General features: G+C 47.3%; 1 protein-coding gene across 2 annotated transcripts; it reads left to right on the top strand.

The window, feature by feature from the left end:
* The first annotated feature begins 1,295 nt into the window (after positions 1 to 1,295).
* pfdn1 (prefoldin subunit 1) lies at positions 1,296 to 12,136 on the top strand. 2 transcript variants are annotated; one of them, XM_056285307.1, is made up of 4 exons: positions 1,296 to 1,429; positions 6,909 to 7,075; positions 9,747 to 9,831; positions 12,014 to 12,136. In XM_056285307.1, the coding sequence occupies exons 1-4, from the start codon at positions 1,364 to 1,366 to the stop codon at positions 12,092 to 12,094; spliced, it is 399 nt and encodes a 132-aa protein (XP_056141282.1). In that variant the 5' UTR covers positions 1,296 to 1,363; the 3' UTR covers positions 12,095 to 12,136. The 2 variants fall into 2 exon arrangements, with proteins under 2 accessions (XP_056141282.1, XP_056141281.1); XM_056285306.1 differs by having other exon boundaries at positions 12,011 to 12,136.
* The last annotated feature ends 10,023 nt before the right edge of the window (positions 12,137 to 22,159 follow it).

Raw genomic sequence — 22,159 nt, 5'->3', positions numbered from 1 at the left:
CCCGGAAACAGGTGGGCAGAATCAGCACAGACCCTCCACACCCAGGTCACAGGTGGGCAGAATCAGCACAGACCCTCCACACCCAGGTCACAGGTGGGCAGAATCAGCACAGACCCTCCACACCCAGGTCACCGTCTGTATGAATTCCTGCCCTCTGGCAAGTACTACAGAGCAATGTGCACCAAAACCACCAGACGTAGGAACAGTTTTTCCCCGCAGGCCATGTGACTACTGACCAGCATGGTGCAGGTGGAGTAATGAAGTGAGTATGACCCTCTGTAAACAGCCCTTCCGGTCAAGATGGCTCACCTACTCATCTACAATGGGCACTACCTCTGTAAACCACATGTGCAATGTGTGTGCAATACGACTGCTAGTAGTACCACTTCCGGCTGTTCCCGTGAGGGCTCACCGCAGCGGATCATCCGTTTCCACAACTCTTCCTCTGTCACACCACACATCAGCTTGTCACAACTGTTTGTGCAATGCAAGTGTACAATTGTAAATACACAACTGTGGTGTACTGGTCACAAGTTCTTGCTGCTGTTTCGGTTGTAACATAGTTATGTAATATAGCATGTAGTTGTGAGGTGGATGGTAGGTGGAAACACTCCGGTCCATAATGTAGTGTAGTATAGTAGGAGTGTGTAGCGTTGTGTTGTCGTGGTATGGTATATAGTATAGTGCATGGGCAGTGCAGTATATAAGCAGTATGGCACATGCTCTGTGGGCACGGGTTGTTGATTATTCAAGCAGAACTCTACTACAACAGCGACGTAGTTGGGACCTGTTGTGAATACGCGCGTCCCTGCAGTGTCCCCTTGTCGTTGTTGTTGCTGCTGCATTTGGTTCTTGTGTTCTTGTTTAGTTTTGTGTGTTGAGGTTTTTGTTGTGTGAGTCCTGTCTGCAAGTGCTATAAGCTGCTGTGTACTGGAGTCCAACTCCTCGTGTGCATGGCCAGGCGTGACTGTGGTGGTGGTGGGATCCAGAGGGATGTGACCGGCTCTGGGGGGAGCCAGGCGGGCCGGAAGTGGGCCGGAAGTGGACCAGAGCAGCCTAAGTGGTTCATGTTTGGGGTACACGCACACAGACCGGGTCCCAACACGCGTGTACCCCTCGCAGACGGGATTGTGATGGGGCGGGAGGGGGTCCTTCCCGAGGCGGGGGGGGAGGACCCTGGCACACAAGCAGAGACGCGGGAAACCTCGGCAGCACACACGCAAAAGACGGTCGTCGCTTCTGTGTCAAGTGAGTTTGTGCTTTTATTGGACTGAAAGCTTTTCACGTTCTGCGGTTTCCGCCGAGTTTGATTTGGACGGAAACGCGTTACCGCCGAGCCAAGAGCGTGCCCACCGGATCGCGCATGCGCAGACTGCCGTTCCGTTCGCTTCCCGTCATGGCGGCGCCCGTAGATTTGGAGCTGAAGAAGGTAAAAGGAAGGCTTCTTTTCTCTGCGCTCTGCTGCTGCTGCTGTGTGTGTTGTGTAGACGGCCATGTGGACATAAGAGCTCACAGTATGCCTTTAAAATTACCCTGCGTTCAAAACCACATCTGCACGGCTCCGATAGCTTCGCTAGCACGCCGCGGTGCAGCGTGCGGTCCGCTGCGGTCCGCCTGGAAGGTGGACCGGCGTCCGGTTGGTTCCGGGTTCATGGCGCGGCAACGGGCCAGTTAACGTGAGGGTGAGCGGGGTGCAGGTTAAATGTTTATTTCTCGGTTTCAGGCCAAGCTAACATTTAGCTTAGCCTTTGCTTGCGTTTTTGGACTAGCAAAGCTCGTGCATTGCGTGGAGGCGAGTGGTGATGACGTCATGTCCTACCCGGAAAAGGACCGGAACGTACGGGTCCCGCTTCAGTTACGTGGACTGTACGTGTGAGGAGAATGAATTGGTTCGTTGTTTCCCGGCCCAGTCATGTGCCGAGGACAGGCTGCAGCCGCGTGTCGTGTCAGGTGTGCCGGATCTGCAGGACTTGGTGCTGCTCGGTTGAGGAACCGCAAGCATGCCAGGGTTTGGAAGCACGTGACAGTAGTGACTGGTTTATTTGGGGGACATACTTGTGTTCATGTGCGACAGACAGGACAAAGACAAACATGACGGGACACATTCACATCAGCCCATTTCCCACAGCAAAACTCAGTCAGTCAGTCAGACAGAAAGAGGACCAGGCTGAAGCCCAAGGCTTCTTGTTGCCTGTCCTATAAAGCCTCAAGGTAACCCAGAATATCAGAGAGACAGAAGGAAGACAAAAAAGAAGAATTTACACTAAGTTGTCATCCTTAATTATTTTACATTTTAAAGATTTTCTGAAACTCAACAGCGAGCCACACAATTTCAACTCATCGTGAAGACCATTCCATGATATAAATAATGGATCAGTAGATTCACAGTAACGAGCTTTATTTATTACTCTAATAGCTCTTCTCTGGTGTTAACTGACAGGGTAGTAGCATAAATACAGTTCAGAAGGACCGCCCGTTGTGTAAAAATGTCTTGACGTTTGCTGCAACATCCAGGTGGGCTCCAGCATCGCCGCTACCCTGAGAGCGGGACAGGTGGTCTGGATAATGGATGGATGTTTCATCAGTAGTGAAGCTTGTTTTTAGTTTCATCATTGTTTTAATCTTTTCGCACAGTGTAGTATTTCTTCCTCAAAGTTATTTACAATGTTAAAATTTCATCTAGCAGACACTTTTATCCAAAACGACCTACATCTGAGAGTCAATACAACACAAGCAAGGATCTAGTCAGGAGACAACAAGGATCTAGTCAGGAGACAACAAGGATCTAGCCAGGAGACAACAAGGATCTAGCCAGGAGACAACAAGGATCTAGCCAGGAGACAACAAGGATCTAGTCAGGAGACAACAAGGATCTAGCCAGGAGACAACAAGGATCTAGTCAGGAGACAAGGATCTAGTCAGGAGACAACAAGGATCTAGCCAGGAGACAACAAGGATCTAGTCAGGAGACAAGGATCTAGCCAGGAGACAACAAGGATCTAGTCAGGAGACAAGGATCTAGCCAGGAGACAACAAGAGTCTAGCCAGGAGACAACAAGGTTCTAGCCAGGAGACAACAAGGATCTAGTCAGGAGACAAGGATCTAGTCAGGAGACAACAAGGATCTAGCCAGGAGACAAGGATCTAGTCAGGAGACAACAAGGATCTAGTCAGGAGACAACAAGGATCTAGCCAGGAGACAACAAGGATCTAGTCAGGAGACAACAAGAGTCTAGCCAGGAGACAACAAGGATCTAGCCAGGAGACAACAAGAGTCTAGCCAGGAGACAACAAGGATCTAGTCAGGAGACAAGGATCTAGTCAGGAGACAACAAGGATCTAGCCAGGGGACAACAATGATCTAGTCAGGAGACAAGGATCTAGTCAGGAGACAACAAGGATCTAGTCAGGAGACATCAAGGATCCAGCCAGGAGACAACAAGAGTCTAGCCAGGAGACAACAAGGATCTAGCCAGGAGACAACAAGGATCTAGCCAGGAGACAACAAGGATCTAGTCAGGAGACAACAAGGATCTAGCCAGGAGACAACAAGGATCTAGTCAGGGGACAACAAGGATCTAGTCAGGAGGCGATAACGCAAGTACGTGTCAAAAAACTAGGTTCAAGTTCTATAGGGCATAGGTGTCAACCGGCAGTGCACAAAGGCAGTGCATAGGGTGCATAGAAGAGTTTTTTGTTTTTTTAACAATACCATCAGGTGTGGAGGTGTTCGAGAAAGAGCAGGGTCTTTATCTTCTTAAAGATGGAGAGGGCGTCCAGGTAGCGTAGCGGTCTATTCTCTTGCCCGACAACATGAGAATCGCCGGTTCGAATCCCTGTGTTACCTCCGGCTTGGTCAGGTGTCCGGGTAGCATAGCGGTCTATTCTGCTGCCTAACAACACGAGAATCACCGGTTCGAATCCCTGTGTTACCTCTGGCTTGGTTGGGCATCCCTACAGACACAATTGGCCGGATGTGGGTATGTGTCCTGGTCACTGCACTTGCGCCTCCTCTGGTCGGTTGGGGCGCCTGTTCGGGGGGGGGGGGGGGATAGCGTGATCCTCACACGCGCTACGTCCCCCTGGTGAAACTCTTCACCGTCAGGTGAAAAGAAGTGGCTGGCGACTCCACGTGTATCGGAGGAAGCATGTGGTACTCTGCAGCCCTCCCTGGATCAGCGGAGGGGGTGGAGCAGCGACCGGGACGCCTCAGAGAGCGGGGTGATTGGCCGGGTACAATTGGGAAGAAAAAAGGAAGAAAAAAAAGATGGAGAGGGACTCAGCAGATCGAATGGAGTTTGGTAACTCATTCCACCACCAGGGAACTACAGAAGAGAAGAGTCTGGCTAGTGACTTAGGGCCCCTTTGTGGTGGAAATGCCAGGCCCCTTTCATTGGCAGAGCGTAGTGAGCAGGACTGAGTGTAGACCTGAATGAGGGAGTTCAGGTAGGGACTGAGTGTAGACCCGAACGAGGGAGTTCAAGTAGGCAGGAGCCGTTTTAGTTGCTCTTTTGTAAGCGAGCATCAAGGTTTTGAATTTGATGTGGGCAGCAACTGGGAGCCAGAGGAGTGATATGAACAGGGGAGGGATATGAACAGTGGAGGGATATGAACAGCAGAGGGATATGAACAGCAGAGGGATATGAACAGGGGAGGGATATGAACAGTGGAGGGATATGAACAGAGGAGAGATATGAACAGGGGAGGGATATGAACAGCGGAGGGATATGAACAGAGGATGGATATGAACAGTGGAGATATGAACAGAGGAGGGATATGAACAGTGGAGGGATATGAACAGAGGAGAGATATGAACAGGGGAGGGATATGAACAGCGGAGGGATATGAACAGAGGATGGATATGAACAGTGGAGATATGAACAGAGGAGGGATATGTGGTGTTTTGGGTTGGTTGAAGATCAGACGCCCCGCCGCATTCTGGATCATTTGCATAGTTTGAAAGTGCATGCAGGGAGACCTGCCAGTAAGGAGGTGCAGTAGTCCATGCGTAATATTACAAGAGCCTTTACCAGGAGTTGTGCTGCATGCTCAGCCAAGTAGGGTCTGATTTTCCTGATGTTGTACAGGGCAAACCGGCACGACCGAGCAATCGAGACCACGTGAACCTTAAAGGTTAGTTGGTCATCAGTCATGACACCAGGTTTCAGGCAGACTTTGTGAGCATGAGTTGGGTTGATCTGAGCTGGATATTGATCTGTTGTTGTAAGGATGGTCTGGCTGGGGTGATAAGGAGCTCAGTCTTAGGTTAAGCTGAAGGTGGTGTTCTTTCATCCATGCAGAGCTGTCAGCAAAACATGACAATATCTGTGGGCAGCGCGGTGGCGCAGTGGTTAGTGTGCTCGCCTCACAGCAAGGAGGTCCTGGGCTCAAACCCCGGGGTAGTCCAACCTTGGGGGTCATCCCGGGTCTTCCTCTGTGTGGAGTTTGCATGTTCTTTCCGTGTCTGCGTGGGTTTCCTCTGGGGGCTCCGGTTTCCTCCCACAGTCCAAAGACATGTAGGTCAGGTGAATCAAAGACATGTTGGTTAGGTGACTCAAAGACATGTAGGTCAGGTGACTCAAAGACATGTAGGTCAGGTGAATCAAAGACATGTAGGTCAGGTGAATCAAAGACATGTTGGTTAGGTGACTCAAAGACATGTAGGTCAGGTGACTCAAAGACATGTAGGTCAGGTGAATCAAAGACATATAGGTCAGGTGAATCAAAGACATGTAGGTCAGGTGAATCAAAGACATGTAGGTCAGGTGACTCAAAGACATGTAGGTCAGGTGACTCAAAGACATGTAGGTCAGGTGAATCAAAGACATGTAGGTTAGGTGAACCAAAGACATGTAGGTCAGGTGAATCAAAGACATGTAGTTCAGGTGACTCAAAGACATGTAGGTCAGGTGACTCAAAGACATGTAGGTCAGGTGAATCAAAGACATGTAGGTTAGGTGAATCAAAGACATGTAGGTCAGGTGAATCAAAGACATGTAGGTCAGGTGACTCAAAGACATGTAGGTCAGGTGACTCAAAGACATGTAGGTCAGGTGACTCAAAGACATGTAGGTTAGGTGAATCAAAGACATGTAGGTCAGGTGACTCAAAGACATGTAGGTTAGGTGACTCAAAGACGTGGGTCAGGTGAATCAAAGACATGTAGGTCAGGTGAGTCAAAGACATGTGGGTCAGGTGAATCAAAGACATGTAGGTCAGGTGAATCAAAGACATGTGGGTCAGGTGAATCAAAGACATGTAGGTCAGGTGAATCAAAGACATGTAGGTTAGGTGACTCAAAGACATGTGGGTCAGGTGAATCAAAGACATGTAGGTCAGGTGAATCAAAGACATGTGGGTCAGGTGAATCAAAGACATGTAGGTCAGGTGACTCAAAGACATGTAGGTCAAGTGAATCAGACATGTAGGTCAAGTGAATCAAAGACATGTAGGTCAGGTGACTCAAACACATGTAGGTCAGGTGAATTAAAGACATGTAGGTCAAGTGAATCAAACACATGTAGGTCAGGTGACTCAAACACATGTAGGTCAGGTGAATTAAAGACATGTAGGTCAGGTGAATCAGCTGTACTAAATTGCCCCTAGGTGTGTGTGTGTGTGTGTGTGTGTGTGTGTGTGTGTGTGTGTGTGTGTGTGTGTGTGTGTGTCAGCCCTGTGTGAAGGCCTGGCGCCTGTCCAGGGTGTCTCCCCACCTGCTGCCCAGAGACTGCTGGCATAGGCTCCAGCATCCCTGCAACCCTGGGAGCAGGCTAAGCGGTTGGGATAATGGATGGATGGATGGACAGGATCCGTGCCAAGACTGTGAGGTGCTATGTGTATTCATCAATCTACTCTGCACTGACATGTCCTTATCCTGCCCCCCCCCTCCCTCCCTCCCTCCCCCCCAGGCCTTCACGGAGCTGCAGGCGAAGATGATCGACACACAGCAGAAGGTGAAGTTTGCTGACCTGCAGATCGAGCAGCTGAGCCGTTTGAAGAAACTCGCCAACCTGACACACGTTGAGATCACGGCTCTGCCCAACAACACACGCATGTACGAGGGTGTCGGCCGCATGTGAGTCACATGATCCCAAGTTATACTACCAATACAAACGTCTGTCTGTCTCCATCATACTCACAAAGTATTCCACGATCCTGTTTTCATACATAATGATGTGGATTCATATAATTTGCATGGTATACTCCTTCATATGCTTGATATATACTGTTAATATATTAAAGCGGCACCAGGTGTTGTTTTTAATTTTAACACATCATTAAATTAATTTTGGTTAAATTAATTTCAAGAACAAGGGTGATGTGTAGAACTGTAGCAACTACAGATATATAAAGTTGATCCGCCATAGCATGAAGATATGGGAAAGAGTAATAGAAGCTAGGTCAAGAGGAGAGGTGATGATGAAAGAGTAATAGAAGCTAGGTTAAAAGGAGAGGTGACGATGAAAGAGTAATAGAAGCTAGGTTAAGAGGAGAGGTGACGATCAGCGAGCAGCAGTATGGTTTCATGTCATGAAAGAGCACCACAGATGTGATGTTTGCTTTGAGAATGTTGATGGAGAAGTATAGAGGAGGCCAGAAGGAGTTACATTGTGTCTTTGTAGATTTAGAGAAAGCAGATGACAGGATGCCGAGAGAGGAGGTGTGGTATTGTATGAGGAAGTCGGGAGTTGCAGAGAAGTATGTAGGAGTGGTGCAGGATATGTATGAGGGCAGTGTGACAGTGGTGAGGTGTGCGGTTGGAATGACAGATGGGGTCAAGGTGGAGGTGGGATTACATCAAGGATCGGCTCTGAGCCCTTTCTTGTTTGCAGTGGTGATGGACAGGTTGACGGACGAGATCAGGCAGGAGTCTCCGTGAACGATGATGTTCGCGGATGACGTTGTGATCTGTAGCGAGAGTATGGTGCAGGTTGAGGAGAGCCTGGAGAGGTGGAGGTATGCACTGGAGAGAAGAGGAATAAAAGTCAGTAGGAGCAAGACGGAATACCTATGTGTGAATGAGAGGGAGGACAGTGGAATGGTGAGGATGCAAGGAGTAGAGGTGATGAAGGTGTATGAGTTTAAATACTTGGGGTCAACTATCCAAAGTAACGGGGAATACAGAAGAGAGGTGAAGAAGAGAGTGCAGGCAGGTTGGAGTGGGTGGAGAAGAGTGTCAGGGGTGATTTGTGACAGAAGGGTACCAGCAAGAGTTAAAGGGAAGGTTTACAAGATGGTTGTGAGACCAGCTATGTTATATGGTTTGGAGACAGTGGCTCTGATGAAAAGACAGGAGGAGGAGCTGGAGGTGGTAGAGTTGAAGATGATAAGATTTTCATTGGGAGTGATGAAGAAGGACAGGATTAGGAACCAGTATATTAGAGGGACAGCTCAGGTTGGACAGTTTGGAGACAAAGCAAGAGAGACAAGATTGAGATGGTTTGGACATTTGTGGAGGAGAGATGCTGGGTATATTGGGAGAAGGATGCTGAATATGGAGCTGCCAGGGAAGAGGAGAAGAGGAAGGCCAAAGAGGAGGTTTATGGATGTGGTGAGGGAGGACATGCAGGTGGCTGGTGTGACAGAGGAAGATGCAGAGGACAAGAAGAGAAGGAAATTGATGATCCACTGCGGCCACCCCTAACGGGAGCAGCAGAAAGTAGTAGTAGTTATAGTAGTAGTAAATTAATTTTGGTGTCGTAGTGTGATGTCTATGGGAGAATGGTGATCTCCATTCAGATCACTTCTGCTTTTCACTTTGCATTTTGTCACCAAACCACCCATGAAGTAAAGGGATTGCTTTATGGCACACATCAGTGTGGACATTTGACCTTTCTGTGTAAAAACAGTACCGCCGTGCCGTATTCCTCTGACTGAGGGCCGTTTTGTGTAAAAACAGTACTGCCCTGCCGTATTCCTCTGACTGAGGGCCTTTTTGTGTAAAAACAGTACTGCCCTGCCGTATTCCTCTGACTGAGGGCCTTTCTGTGTAAAAACAGTACTGCCATGCCGTATTCCTCTGACTGAGGGCCTTTTTGTGTAAAAACAGTACTGCCCTGCCGTATTCCTCTGACTGAGGGCCTTTCTGTGTAAAAACAGTACTGCCCTGCCGTATTCCTCTGACTGAGGGCCTTTCTGTGTAAAAACAGTACTGCCATGCCGTATTCCTCTGACTGAGGGCCTTTCTGTGTAAAAACAGTACTGCCATGCCGTATTCCTCTGACTGAGGGCCTTTTGGTGTAAAAACAGCACTGCCCTGCCGTATTCCTCTGACTGAGGGCCTTTCTGTGTAAAAACAGTACTGCCCTGCCGTATTCCTCTGACTGAGGGCCTTTTGGTGTAAAAACAGTACTGCCCTGCCGTATTCCTCTGACTGAGGGCCTTTCTGTGTAAAAACAGTACTGCCCTGCCGTATTCCTCTGACTGAGGGCCTTTCTGTGTAAAAACAGTACTGCTCTGCCGTATTCCTCTGACTGAGGGCCTTTCTGTGTAAAAACAGTACTGCCCTGCCGTATTCCTCTGACTGAGGGCTTGTTGATAAGTTGCTGTGGAGGAAAGGAAAAGGTCCCTCACTTGTCCTTGTGACAGTTGATGTTAAAGATGTTTCCAAAATCTGCTGTTACCTCGATCAGTATGCTCCGTCTGTTTCCCTCTTCATCAACCTGTCTGTTTCCCTCTTCATCAACCTGTCTGTTTCTCCCTTCATCAACCTGTCTGTTTCTCTCTCTCTGCTGTGTCTCATCCAGGTTTATTCTTCAGTCTAAAGAGGAAATAAATAACCAACTTACAGAGAAACAGAAAACAGCTGATGAGAATATAAAAGAATTGGAGGTAACCCCCCCCCCACACACACACACACACACGTGATGAAGCTGTGTCTGGCAGGTCATGGCTGGGGAAGCCGATCAGTTAGGGCCGGGCTTTATGGCACCGGCAGAGAGAGTTTAAATTGTAGCAGAGACATTGCATGCTATCCTGTGATGGCCTGGCGGCCTGTCCAGGGTGTCTCCCCGCCTGCTGCCCAATGACTGAGGGGATAGGCTCCTGCATCCCCGCGACCCAGAGAGCAGGATAAGCGGTTTGGATAATGGGTGGATGGATGATTTGCATACTGCCATTAGAAGAACAGTTGTTGCGACAGCTGTATATAAAGTCCATGCTGGCTCGCTGTAGCTGGTGGTGCTGTAGAGCTGTTTGAGTGGCTGACCTTCAAAGGTCTCATGTTTCCGTGGCTGGCATACAGCATATTGCTCCACCCCTTACTGTTATGCAGAGAAGGTGCCCAGCAGCTGTGCAAAGAACTCTCAGACTTGTGTTGGCTAACGGACATGATTTCTCGAGCTTCTAGTCTGCCGTTGGCCAGTTTCTGGATGCTAGTGCTGCTGATGCTGTGATTTCTGTAAATCAGCGATGTTCCTGCCTCTTTAAAGATATGTGTTAGCATGAAAACCAGCTAATCCATACCCACTGGCTGCAAAGAGTACCCCACCTCCCATAACTTTTCTCCTTTCTTTGGATGGAGGTACAAAGCTTTAACTATTTAGGAATTTTACCTATCCAGTCCTTGGCACAAAGTCAAACACATTTTCAGTGGGTGTCGGACTCCGCCAAGGTTGTCATTTGTCTCCGATTCTGTTTGTGATATGCATGGACAGGATCTCAAGGTGCAGCCAAGGTGAGGAGTGTGTCTGTTTTGGGAACCTCAGAATTGCATCTCTGCTCTTTGCAGATGATGTGGTTTTGTTGGCTTCATCAGAACGTGACCTCCAGCGCGCACTGGGGCGGTTTGCAGCTGAGTGTACAAATAGCTGGGATGAGAGTCAGCACCTCCAAGTCTGAGGCCATGGTTCTCTCCTGAAAAATGGTGGATTGCTCCCTCCGGTTTGGGGATGAGTTGTTGCCTCAAGTGAAGGAGTTCAAGTATCTCGGGGTCTTGTTCACGAGTGAGGGTAGGATTGAGCGGGAGATTGATAGGCAGATTGGTACAGCATCAGCAGTAATGTTGTACCGGACTGTTGTGGTGAAGAGGTAGCTGAGCTGGAAGGCAAAGCTCTCAATTTACCAGTCAGTCTTCGTTCCAACCCTCACTTATGGTCATGAGCTTTGGGTAGTGACCGAAAGGGTGAGATCGCGGATACAAGTGGCTGAAATGAGTTTCCTCCGTAAGGTGTCTGGGCTCAGCCTTAGACATAGGGTGAGGAGCTCGGACATCTGGAGGGAGCTTGGAGTAGAGCTGCTGCTCCTTCGCATTGAAAGGAGCCAGTTGAGGTGGTTCGGGAATCTGATTAGGATGCCTCCTGGGCGCCTTCCTTTGGAGGTTTACCGGGCATGTCCAACTGGGAGGAGACCCCGGGGTAGACCCAGAACTCGCTGGAGGGACTACATGTCCAATCTGGCCTGGGAATACCTTGGGATCCCCCAGGAGGAGCTGGAGGGCATTGCTGGGGAGAGGGACGTCTGGAGTGCCCTACTTAATTTACTGCCACTGCGACCCGACCCCAGAGAAGCGGCTGAAGATGAATGAATGAATGACCTATCCGGTCCTTGTATAACCAGAGTGAGAGCTGTGTCCACATCTTTGGCACAGTCAAACACGTTTTCGGTGGGTGTTGCATTAATGTCAATGAACTTCTGCCAGATCTTCAAGATCTGTGCAGAGATCTAAGACATCTGTGCTTCTGTCCGCTAAGATCTGGAGTGTGATCCTGGGTGGTCTCTGGGAGAGTCTCTCTTTTCCTGGTTTAAGAGCCTCTGAGAGATGTTGGTGTGACTCTGGTGTCAGCTGTTGTTGTATAGTTTAGAAAACACAACCAGTGTAGTCCACTGATAACCTCTGAGACGTCCACCTGCACCGCCACCTCAATTTACCATGTCTGACTGTTGTTGTTCATCATCTTGTTCTCCTTACAGGTGTGTGTGTGTGTGTGTGTGTGTGTGTGTGTGTGTGTGTGTGTGTGTGTGTGTGTTTTGCCGCCTGCCAGATGAGCTAACTGCTGTGTGTTTTTCACAGCAGAAGAAGACGTACCTGGAGCGCAGTGTGAAAGAGGCGGAGGACAACATCAGAGAAATGCTGCTGTCAAGAAGGGCTCAGTGACACACACACACACACACACACACACTCACACACACATATACATGCGCATGCACACACATGTACATGCACACACACACACACACACACATATGCACATGCGTGCACACACGTGTGCATACTGTGGTTGCTGTATGCTAAGTGAAGGTGCAATGTTGGGCAGTGTGAACGTCTGTATGAATTAAACTGGTTCCACATGCAGTCTGTCTGGGCTCCTCCTTTATACACATGATGGTGAACTGGTGTTGAGACTGTGGTTCCACATGCAGTCTGTCTGGGCTCCTCCTTTATAAACATGATGCTGAACTGGTGTTGAGACTGTGGTACCACATGCAGTCTGTCTGGGCTCCTCCTTTTTAAACATGATGGTGAACTGGTGTTGAGACTGTGGTTCCACATGCAGTCTGTCTGGGCTCCTCCTTTATAAACATGATGCTGAACTGGTGTTGAGACTGTGGTTCCCCATGCAGTCTGTCTGGGCTCCTCCTTTTTAAACATGATGGTGAACTGGTGTTGAGACTGTGGTTCCACATGCAGTCTATCTGGGCTCCTCCTTTATAAACATGATGGTGAACTGGTGTTGAGACTGTGGTTCCACATGCAGTCTGTCTGGGCTCCTCCTTTTTAAACATGATGGTGAACTGGTGTTGAGACTGTGGTTCCCCATGCAGTCTGTCTGGGCTCCTTTATACACATGATGGTGAACTGGTGTTGAGACTGTGGTTCCACATGCAGTCTGTCTGGGCTCCTCCTTTATAAACATGATGGTGAACTGGTGTTGAGACTGTGGTTCCACATGCAGTCTGTCTGGGCTCCTCCTTTAAAAACATGATGGTGAACTGGTGTTGAGACTGTGGTTCCACATGCAGTCTGTCTGGGCTCCTCCTTTATACACATGATGGTGAACTGGTGTTGAGACTGTGGTTCCACATGCAGTCTGTCTGGGCTCCTCCTTTATAAACATGATGCTGAACTGGTGTTTAGACTGTGGTTCCCCATGCAGTCTGTCTGGGCTCCTTTATAAACATGACGCTGAACTGGTGTTGAGATTGTGGTTCCACATGCAGTCTGTCTGGACTCCTCTTTTATAAACATGATGCTGACCTGGTGTTGAGACTGTGGTTCCACATGCAGTCTGTCTGGGCTCCTCCTTTTTTTTTGTGATCAACAATTTTCATTTTTTAAAAACAGGACACAACACACAAACAACAACAGGGCAGCACCTTAGTAACAATGTTTAAGGACCGAAATAAAGGGGAAAAAATTACAAAATAAAAACCCGTATCCATAGTAGCTGAGAGTAAGAGACAGACATTCCCAAGGGGAAAACAAATAATAGTGGACGGAAAAGAAAGAAGAAAAAACAACAATAAAACAAAACCATACATTGTATATACAACCATCCATTTCTACTAACTTCCAAAGCGGGCCTGCTCCAGGTCTGATGTTACTGGGTGTGGAGGGGTGCAGGGCGGGGGGATCCCTTCTTTTAAGGTAGTCTCTTATGGACACAGCTATGCCTGACCACGCCTGCACAGTGGCAGGCTTGGCTCTATTGAGTCATGCTGTTGTACACTCAAGAGACACTATGCTGTGGTAGGACGCCGTCCAGCACTTAATTAAAGGAAGTTTGGGATTAAACCACAGTGCCAGTATGGTCCTTTTCGCTGCAGTAAACCCTGCCAGCATTAGTCTTCACTGATGTAAATTGAGAGACAAAGACGAATCGTCATTGAGCAGACAACGGCAGGGATGAGGCAATATTGTTGATCCTAATAACTCTGACAACGTTGACATAACCTGTGTCCAAACATTTCTAATCAGTGAGCAGTCCCAAAACATATGCACCGTTGTGCCGGGCACCTGAGCCCGGCAGTGAGTACAGTTAGGGTTGGTAATTAGCTTCCTTTTAAAACATTTGATTGGTGTAGCATATGCTCTGTGCATCATCTTATAGTGTATAAGCTGATGCACAAGATTTTTAGAGGTACTGCTTATGTTAGACCACATCGTTTCCCAATTTGGTTGCGGAGTTCCCTGGCCCACACGCCTTCAACTGCCAGTGTCTTAGTAGAGTGATCAAGCAGAGAGTTATATATACGTGTCACTGTTCCCCGAGTACCCTGCCCAGGACCGATCCACTCCTCCATAGGGTGCTCTGGCAAAGGCCCATTCCAGTAAACGTAGTCCAGCATTGTTAAAAATATCACTGAGAGTGAAGAAACCTTTTTGTGACCAGGAGGGAAATGTAAAAGGCTGCCCACCTGATTGAAGGTGATAGTTATTCCATAGTGGAGATGTTGGATGAAATAGATCTATTTTGCCCATCATCAGTTCCACTTTTTTCCATACATCAACAGAATTGGTTACAATGCTCCCGTATCGTAGATTAATGTTTTTGCGCCCCCTGCCTGTATATAATAAGTCTTCCAGATGGTGTGGCTTCACGTGTGGTGCCTCCATAGCCCGCCAAGGGACCTCCGATTCCTGGTTTCTCCAAACATGCAGTGGTCTAATTTGAAAAGCATAATAATAAAAATTAAGGTTTGGGACAGCTAAGCCTCCAGTGAGTTTGGTTCTTTGTAGGGGTTGTAAGTTTGATTCGTGCACGCTTTCCTCCCCAAATGAACTGTAATATGAGGGAGTGCATTTCCGTGATAAATTTAGGTGGTGGTGCTAGGGGGATCATAAAAAAACAAAAAATTAATCTGACGCAAAATGTTAATTTTGATAGTTGTAACTCTGCCTTGTAAAGACACATGAAGAGAGCCCCACCTCTTCGGATCATCTGTAATCTTTTTCACAGCCAAAACGTTTTCCTGAACCATTCTTCTAAGACTGGGGTAAATCTTTATGACAAGGTATGTAAAAGATGTACAGTTAGGGATGCCAGCAGTCAAACTGGTATTTAATGCAGCGGTATTCAATGGAAGAAGAGCAGATTTAGTCCAGTTGATTTTATATCCTGCCATCCCTTTAAATAGATCAAAGAGTTTTAGGACCTGCAGTAGTGATGACCGAATATTAGATATGAAAAGAAGACAATCATCTGCATATAATGAAATGTAATGTCTAGATTGGTCTATGGTTATAGGAGATATTATGTCACTCCCTGATGGACTGGGCCAGGGGTTCTAAGGACAAGGCAAAGAGCAGAGGGGAAAGCAGACAACCCTGTCTGGTTCCGCGATGTAAAGGAAAGGGTTGTGTTGATATGTTCCTGTGAGAACTGATGCTGTAGCATGACAGTATAGCGTTTGTGTCATGGAGATGAAGTTAGGCCCAAAGCCGAATCTCTCCATGACAAGCCATAGGTAACTCTATTCCTGTCTGTCAAAAGCTTTATCAGCATCAAGAGAGAGAACAGCACAGTCCTCTGGAATGGTATCTGCAACCTCGATAACATGTAGGAGCCCCCTAACATTATCTGATGCTACTCTCCCTTTCATGAATCCCATCTGATCAAAGTGAATTAACTTCCCAATTACCACCTCCATGCGAGTAACCAGTACCTTGGCATAAAGCTTCACATCTCCACAAATCAGCGAAATTGGGTGATAACTTGAGCATTCAAGTGGATCTTTACCTTTCTTGAGTAAGATGGTGATGAGTGCATTTCCCTGGTCCCTATGAAAGGATCCCTGTTCAATGGCAAAGCCCAATATAAGAGTTCCTACCTGATCCCAAAAGGCTAGATACAGTTCCGGAGGTAGGCCGTCCAAACCAGGACTCTTGCCCTTTTGGAGAGTTTTTACTGCTGTTTCAAGCTCTTCTAAAGAGATGGGGCTTTCTAATTTTAAGCTCTCTAAGTGGTCCAGATAAGGCAAAGCTACATTTTGAAGAAACATGGTGCACTTCTCCATATCTACACGGCAGTCTGATGTGTAGAGACTGCTGTAGAAATTTTTGAAACATTGTTGATTGCACTGGGATCTGTAACAACGTCACCTTCTGTTGTACGAATTGCATTAATCACTGCTTTGGATTCATTTTGTTTTAACTGGAGGGCTAATAGTCTACTCGGGCTGTCGCCATCATAATAATATCTCTGTTTGGTTCTATGTAGAATAAACTTGGCCTTGCTTATGGATACATTTCTATATTCTCCCCTTAACGCCTCGAGAATATTGGTGTTTCTCTCTCCGCCTTCTCCACTCTGTCTATCTCCTGCTCAATTTCAGAAAACCGCTTATTGTGCTCAGCTTATAACCTAGAAGAAAAACTAATACATGTGCCTCTTATAAAACATTTCGCTGCTCCCCATAATGTTTGGGGATTGTCACATGACCCAACGTCTGTTCAACAAATTCACCAAGTTGTGTTTTCATTTGCAATAGAAAATCAGCATTGCTAAGCAGAGAGTCATTAAATCTCCATCTGCGTGCTTTGGGATAATCAATTAATGGTGTTAAAGTGCATGACACAGAGGCATGATTAGAGATTAAGATAGGGAGCATGTTAATATAGAGTATATTATTCATAAGAGAAGGGCTGACAAATATATAATCAATCATGGAGGAGGTGCCATGACAACTAGAATGAAAGGAATAGACTTTAACTTTGTCATTTCGAATGCGCCAGAGATCCACTAAGTTCAAGTCAACCAGGAAGGATCTTAGAGCTAAGGATGAGGGAGGAGCTGCGTTAAGTGCGTCTGTAGATCTGTCAAGCTCTGGGGAGACTGTGGTATTGTAATTGCCAGAGACGAAGCAATGAGGGTCTTGATAGATACACGCTAATAGAATTTTTATATAATTAATAGAGAGCAGCACATAAACAAATCGACCATCATTGTCATTACCATTCTCCATAACCACAAGCTGTAATCTCCTTTCCACTATAGTCAGGACGCCTCTAGCTTTAGTTGACGCGCATGAATGAGCTATAATTTTATAGTGCTTGTTTTGGAACCACTGTGCGTCCTTCGCTGTCAGGTGTGTCTCTTGAATCAGAGCTACAGAAACATGTTTGCGGTGTAAAAATTCCAGGCAACGAGTGCGCTTAATGGGTGAGTTCAGACCTCGAACGTTCCAGCTCAAGATATGTAAGTTGGCCATTTAAATGGTGGTGTAGAAGTGCAGCAAAATAACATGTAAACAGTCCACTTTATATGAGTAGTAAAGAAAAGACTTAAACTGAGACTATGTCCCTTAATAGCTAATGGCCGCACAATACATGTAACATAGACAAATTGAAAGTTTAACAACCGAACTATATACAAACAGGCAAACCGCCAGGTCCTTGTTACACCTAAGGTTTGCATGCCAACTTCAACAAGCTTTGTCAAGCAATGTGAGGAATAAACAGCCCTGAAGAGTGAACAATATGTGCAGAACTGTAGCAACTACACAGCTATGAAGTAGTAGCAGCAGTAGCAGTAGGAAGAATGAACAATAGCAACGCCAGGCCGAGTCCCGTCACTGCTGAACAGCCGGATTAGCAGGTGGTCAGAGTGTACAGCAGACCAAGATCGTTTAGCTGTGGGCAACATTAACTCACGGTGGCGCTGACGAGGCGGCCATCTTGTCTCCGTTGTCCGGCCCCCGGAGCAAAGCGGCCATCTCCTGGTTTTGCAGGGCTGGTGGAGGTTGAAAGGTGTTTTGGAGAAACTTCTCGGCTTCGCGTGGCGTCCCAAAGTTGACAGTGTGCCCCCACGATAGGTGATTTTCAGCTGGGCCGGGTAAAGCAGGAACGGCTGGAGCCCAAGCGAAACCATCCTCTTGTGGACCGGGGCGAGCGAGCTCCTCCCGTTTGCTCGTGGTTTCCCTGTTGTAGTCCGGGAAGAAGAGCAGGGTTTGCTCGCTGTGCTTACCGGGCTGAGCTCCAGCCCCCTGCAGAAGGCTGCGCTCCAGCTCCCTTCAGAAGGGCCTGACGATCAGAGAAGTCCCGCAGTTCCAAGAGCAGCATGCGAGGCCGGTTAGCATCTGTGCTAACGCTGCTATAAAGTCTACAGGCCCTCTCTATGCGGATAACCCGTTCTCCCAACGAAGGGATCCGCTTCGGCAAGATTTTGCTCAGAAAACCAATGGCGTCCGACCCTTCCTCGCCTTCCTTCAGCCCGACCAGTCTCACGTTGGACCTCCGGCTATGGTCCTCCATCTGAGTGGTCTTTGAGGTGAGTTCCCCGGATTGATGCTGGCGATCATTAGCTTGTTGCTTGCTAGCTCTCACCGTAGCCTGCAGCGCGTCAAACTTAGCCGTGTTGCCCCGTGTTGTGGTTTATACTGATGAGGAGACTGGCGGGTAGTCCTTTTTATGAACTTTATTCAGGAACAAACAACAACCACCGCGCATGCGTATCTTAACCGACTTCAGTTCTACATACTGTTGGACTGCAGCTCACTCTACCAACTCATCTTCATCTATGTGAGAGCCTAGTCCTGCGTGGTTGTTGATAAAGCAATAGGAGAAGATGTTCGGTCTCAAAACCATCCGTTTTATTTGGCAGTAAATGGATAAAGCATGCAGAGCTCTGGGTCTAGATCTTCCTATCCCTGACAAACAACAGATTGTGTCAGTTCACGAAGTCTGACTGACTATCCTTTCCCTGACCCAGTCTTTATACTATACAAAGTGTTTACTAAACATGAATGTGTGGTCTTCTTTGTGACTGGTCCGTTGATCTGACTCCATTTCCGCCTCACTGATATCCGGACTCCAGGTAATCTTCTTCTACATTTGCTGTGACCTCCTTGTTGCAGCTGCCGTCGTAAAATCCTGTCCCTATTTCTGAAACCACAAATCACAGCACATCTTGTCTCTACTCCCCCTTGGCCACAACACCCTTATTGTTCCCTTTCCTATTCAGAGCCGCTAACCTTATCTAAGGTCAGCGACCCTCACTCATTTACCTTCCATGGAGATAGACACACTCTCCTTCTTGGGACATCTTATCCTTTTATTGCCCCCCACTTCTCTTCCTATAATTTACTCTGCGTTCCTCTGTCTGCTGACATACTCAATACTTTTCCACTGCCACTATAGCCCCTCATGTCCTTGTAACAAGCCTTGTTCCTTATACATATGATTTCCCAATGATTAATCTATCCTTATATCCCTTATTCCAATCAATACGTTGTAATCATCATTATTTAACATCACACCATTGCATTTATTCACAATACATACATCAGCCTGAGAGCACGCCTACTGGCCTCTCGTCATATTAGCTATAGTATAGGCTCACCACCGTATTACTCCGTGTATATGTTCAAACCCATATACTACATCCCCCTTTTTCCACAGAACACAAAACAAAACAATCACATTATAGACTTGTTTGTTTCACTATCTATCAGTTTGGAGATATATCAAAATGGAGATATAACACTGTCCACTAGACCACTATGAACTGTTTAAAGGTCTGGCTTTGAATGCTTACTATATCTATTCTTGACATCAGTACAGTGTTACATTCTTCATACATTCATTGTTCATACTAGACATTCATTACATTTTCTTTTTTTTCTTTCTTAAGAACTCTGTACACTCTTTGTGCCCAGTCTTTGTACGCTGTCACTAGGGTCAGAGGTTTCTAGCATATGACCCTCCGTAGGAGCATAACTTTTACTGTTAGCCCATTTGAAAATCATTGAATTTGGTGGGCTGCTTTACCAGCCTGCCACTTCTGGCGTGTTGGACCTGTGTGTCTGAACAGTTGACTGGTTGTTCCACATTTCTTGTCGCGTCATGTACATGTGGTTCCACAGGCTCGCTTGGAGGTGGCTGCTCAGTGACACTGACATTACCGTCCTCTATTTCAGTATATGTGTCATTCCGAGTTGTTCTCAAGTGCCTCCTATTCCTCCTGTACCTTTGTCCTGCAGCCATCACAACATTATATGACTTCGGCTCCTGTCTCTTCTGTTCTACCAGGGCAGGTTTCCAGCCTTGTGGAGTCGCTCTACTGACAGCCATTCCTGGTTCGAGCACAGAGAGAGGTCTTGCATGTTGGTTGTAGTACTCTCCTTGTCTTTGTTGCAGTTTAAGTAGCCTCTGGTTGACTCTTGTCGGATGCCTTGGTTTGAGCACAGCACTGGCTACTGGCAATGTGCTTCTTAGGACCCGACCCATCAGCATTTCTGCAGGAGAGAGACCAAGTCCAGTCACAGGAGTGTTCCTTAAAGTCAACAGAGCCAGGTGGGGGTCTGTCTTAGTCTGCTCCGCCTTCTTCAGCATGAGCTTAATGGTTTTTATTGTGCGTTCTGCCATGCCATGAGACTGTGGATAGCCTGGGCTTGAGATTGTCCATGTTATGCCCCAGTCACTTGCAAACTGACTCATCTCAGCACTAGCGAATGGCATGTGGTCACTCACCACTTCCTTCGGAACACCATGTCTGGAAAACACAGCCTTCAGCTTTACTATTACTTGCTTGCTGTTTTGTCACGCATTTGTTGGACCTCAGGATATTTTGAGAAATAATCTACTGTGAGGAGGAAAGATTTGCCTTGTAGCTCAAAAATGTCCACACCTACTTTGTACCATGGTAGCTCTGGCAGCTCATGGCATTTTATTGGCTCCTTCTGATTTCTGAGGTGTTGTTGACAGGTGGGGCAGCTCCCAACCATTTTATCAGCCAATATGCCTGGCCAATATATAGATACTTGCGTGCTTGTTCTTTGGTCCGTTGTACTCCTTGGTGGGCTATGTGCAGTCGCTGCAGCATGTCTGAGCTCAACTTTTTAGGGATAATGAATCTGTCTCCTGTCATCAGGACCCCCCCTCCCCCATTTACTGTGATTGTGTCTCTGATTGGCTAATAGACTTTAAGCTCAGCATCTGTCTGTTTTTTGTGCTTTGGCCACCCTCTCATGTGAATGTCTAGTAGCTTTTGTGAGGTCCGGTCCTCCTCAGTTGCCATCTTAAGCCTCTCGTGCATCTCTCTTCCCAGAGGTTCAGTTGCTTCCATGGCATAGACTACCTTTTCATCTGTAGTCATGGACTCCTCTTGTGTTTCCACGGCACCAAACGCTCTGGATAAAGTGTCTGCTATTAGCATTTCCTTTCCAGGCGTGTACTTGATGTGGACATCGTAACGCTGAAGCCGTAGCAGCATTCGTTGTAGTCTGGCAGGTGTCTGTCCTAATGGCTTTGTGACTATAGCCCCCAGAGGCTTGTGGTCTGACTGCACCACCACATGTGCACCAAACACGTCTTGGTGGAATTTTCGTGTCACAAACAAGACCGCAAGCAATTCTTTTTCAATCTGCGCATAGTTGCGCTCAGCCTGTGTTAGAGCTCTGGATGCATATGCCACTGGCTGTCCTTGCTGCAGAAGGCACGCACCTAGCCCATCTTTCGATGCATCAGCTTGGAGGACTATCTGCTGTTTTGGGTCGAAGAATTTCAGCACTGGAGCCTCAGTTAGTGCTGTCTTGAGTTTGGTCAGGGAAGCATCATGTTCATGTGACCACAGCCACTGCATAGCTTTCCTCAGTAGCTGCCGTAAGGGTGCTGTCACTGCTGCTTCATTAGGTATGTATCGGGACAGGTACTTAGTCATACCTAGTAGCCTTTGTAGACCCTTTCTATCTTTGGGTGCTGGCATGTGTACAATAGCATTCACCTTGTCAGTGTCTGGCCGTACTCTTTCAGGGTTTATCACGTGTCCCATGTACTTCACCTCCGTCACTTTGTACTGCACTTTGCCTGCATTGAACTTAACATTCATCTCTTTGGCTCTCTGTATTGCCTTGTGCAGTATCTCGGCATGTTCCTTCTCATCAGCTGCAGCAATGATCATATCATCGGCTATCACCTGTACACCATCAATGTCACCAAATGTTTCACTGTTCTTCTGTTGGAAGACTTCGCTGGCTGATTTTATACCGAATGGGAGACGCTTGAACCTGTAACACCCCCCATGGCGTGTTGAAGGTGCATAACAGTGACGATGCTCCGTCCAGCTTAATTTGCCAGTATCCGTCCTTTTCATCGAGTATTGTAAATATTCTCTTGCCGGACAGTCTGTTTTGGACATCTGTAGGTGTCGGTATGGAGTAGTGCTGTCATCTGTTGGCTTTGTTCAGTTCTCGAGGATCAAGGCAAAGTCTGAGTGAGCCATTT

Source organism: Lampris incognitus, chromosome 8 (genome assembly GCF_029633865.1).
Source record: "Lampris incognitus isolate fLamInc1 chromosome 8, fLamInc1.hap2, whole genome shotgun sequence".
Taxonomy (NCBI): Eukaryota; Metazoa; Chordata; class Actinopteri; order Lampriformes; family Lampridae; genus Lampris; species Lampris incognitus.
The sequence above is the reverse complement of the archived record's forward strand: the minus strand, read 5'-3'. Positions and strand labels throughout refer to the sequence as shown.

What these genes read in the sequence shown, in the direction of transcription:
- pfdn1 (XM_056285306.1), top strand. Translation starts at nt 1,364, where the DNA reads ATGCGCAGACTGCCGTTCCGTTCGCTTCCCGTCATGGCGGCGCCCGTA. An exon ending in TACGAGGGTGTCGGCCGCAT is followed by an intron (nt 7,076 to 9,746) that starts GTGAGTCACATG and finishes TGTCTCATCCAG; the next exon opens with GTTTATTCTTCAGTCTAAAG. An exon ending in AGAATATAAAAGAATTGGAG is followed by an intron (nt 9,832 to 12,010) that starts GTAACCCCCCCC and finishes TGTTTTTCACAG; the next exon opens with CAGAAGAAGACGTACCTGGA.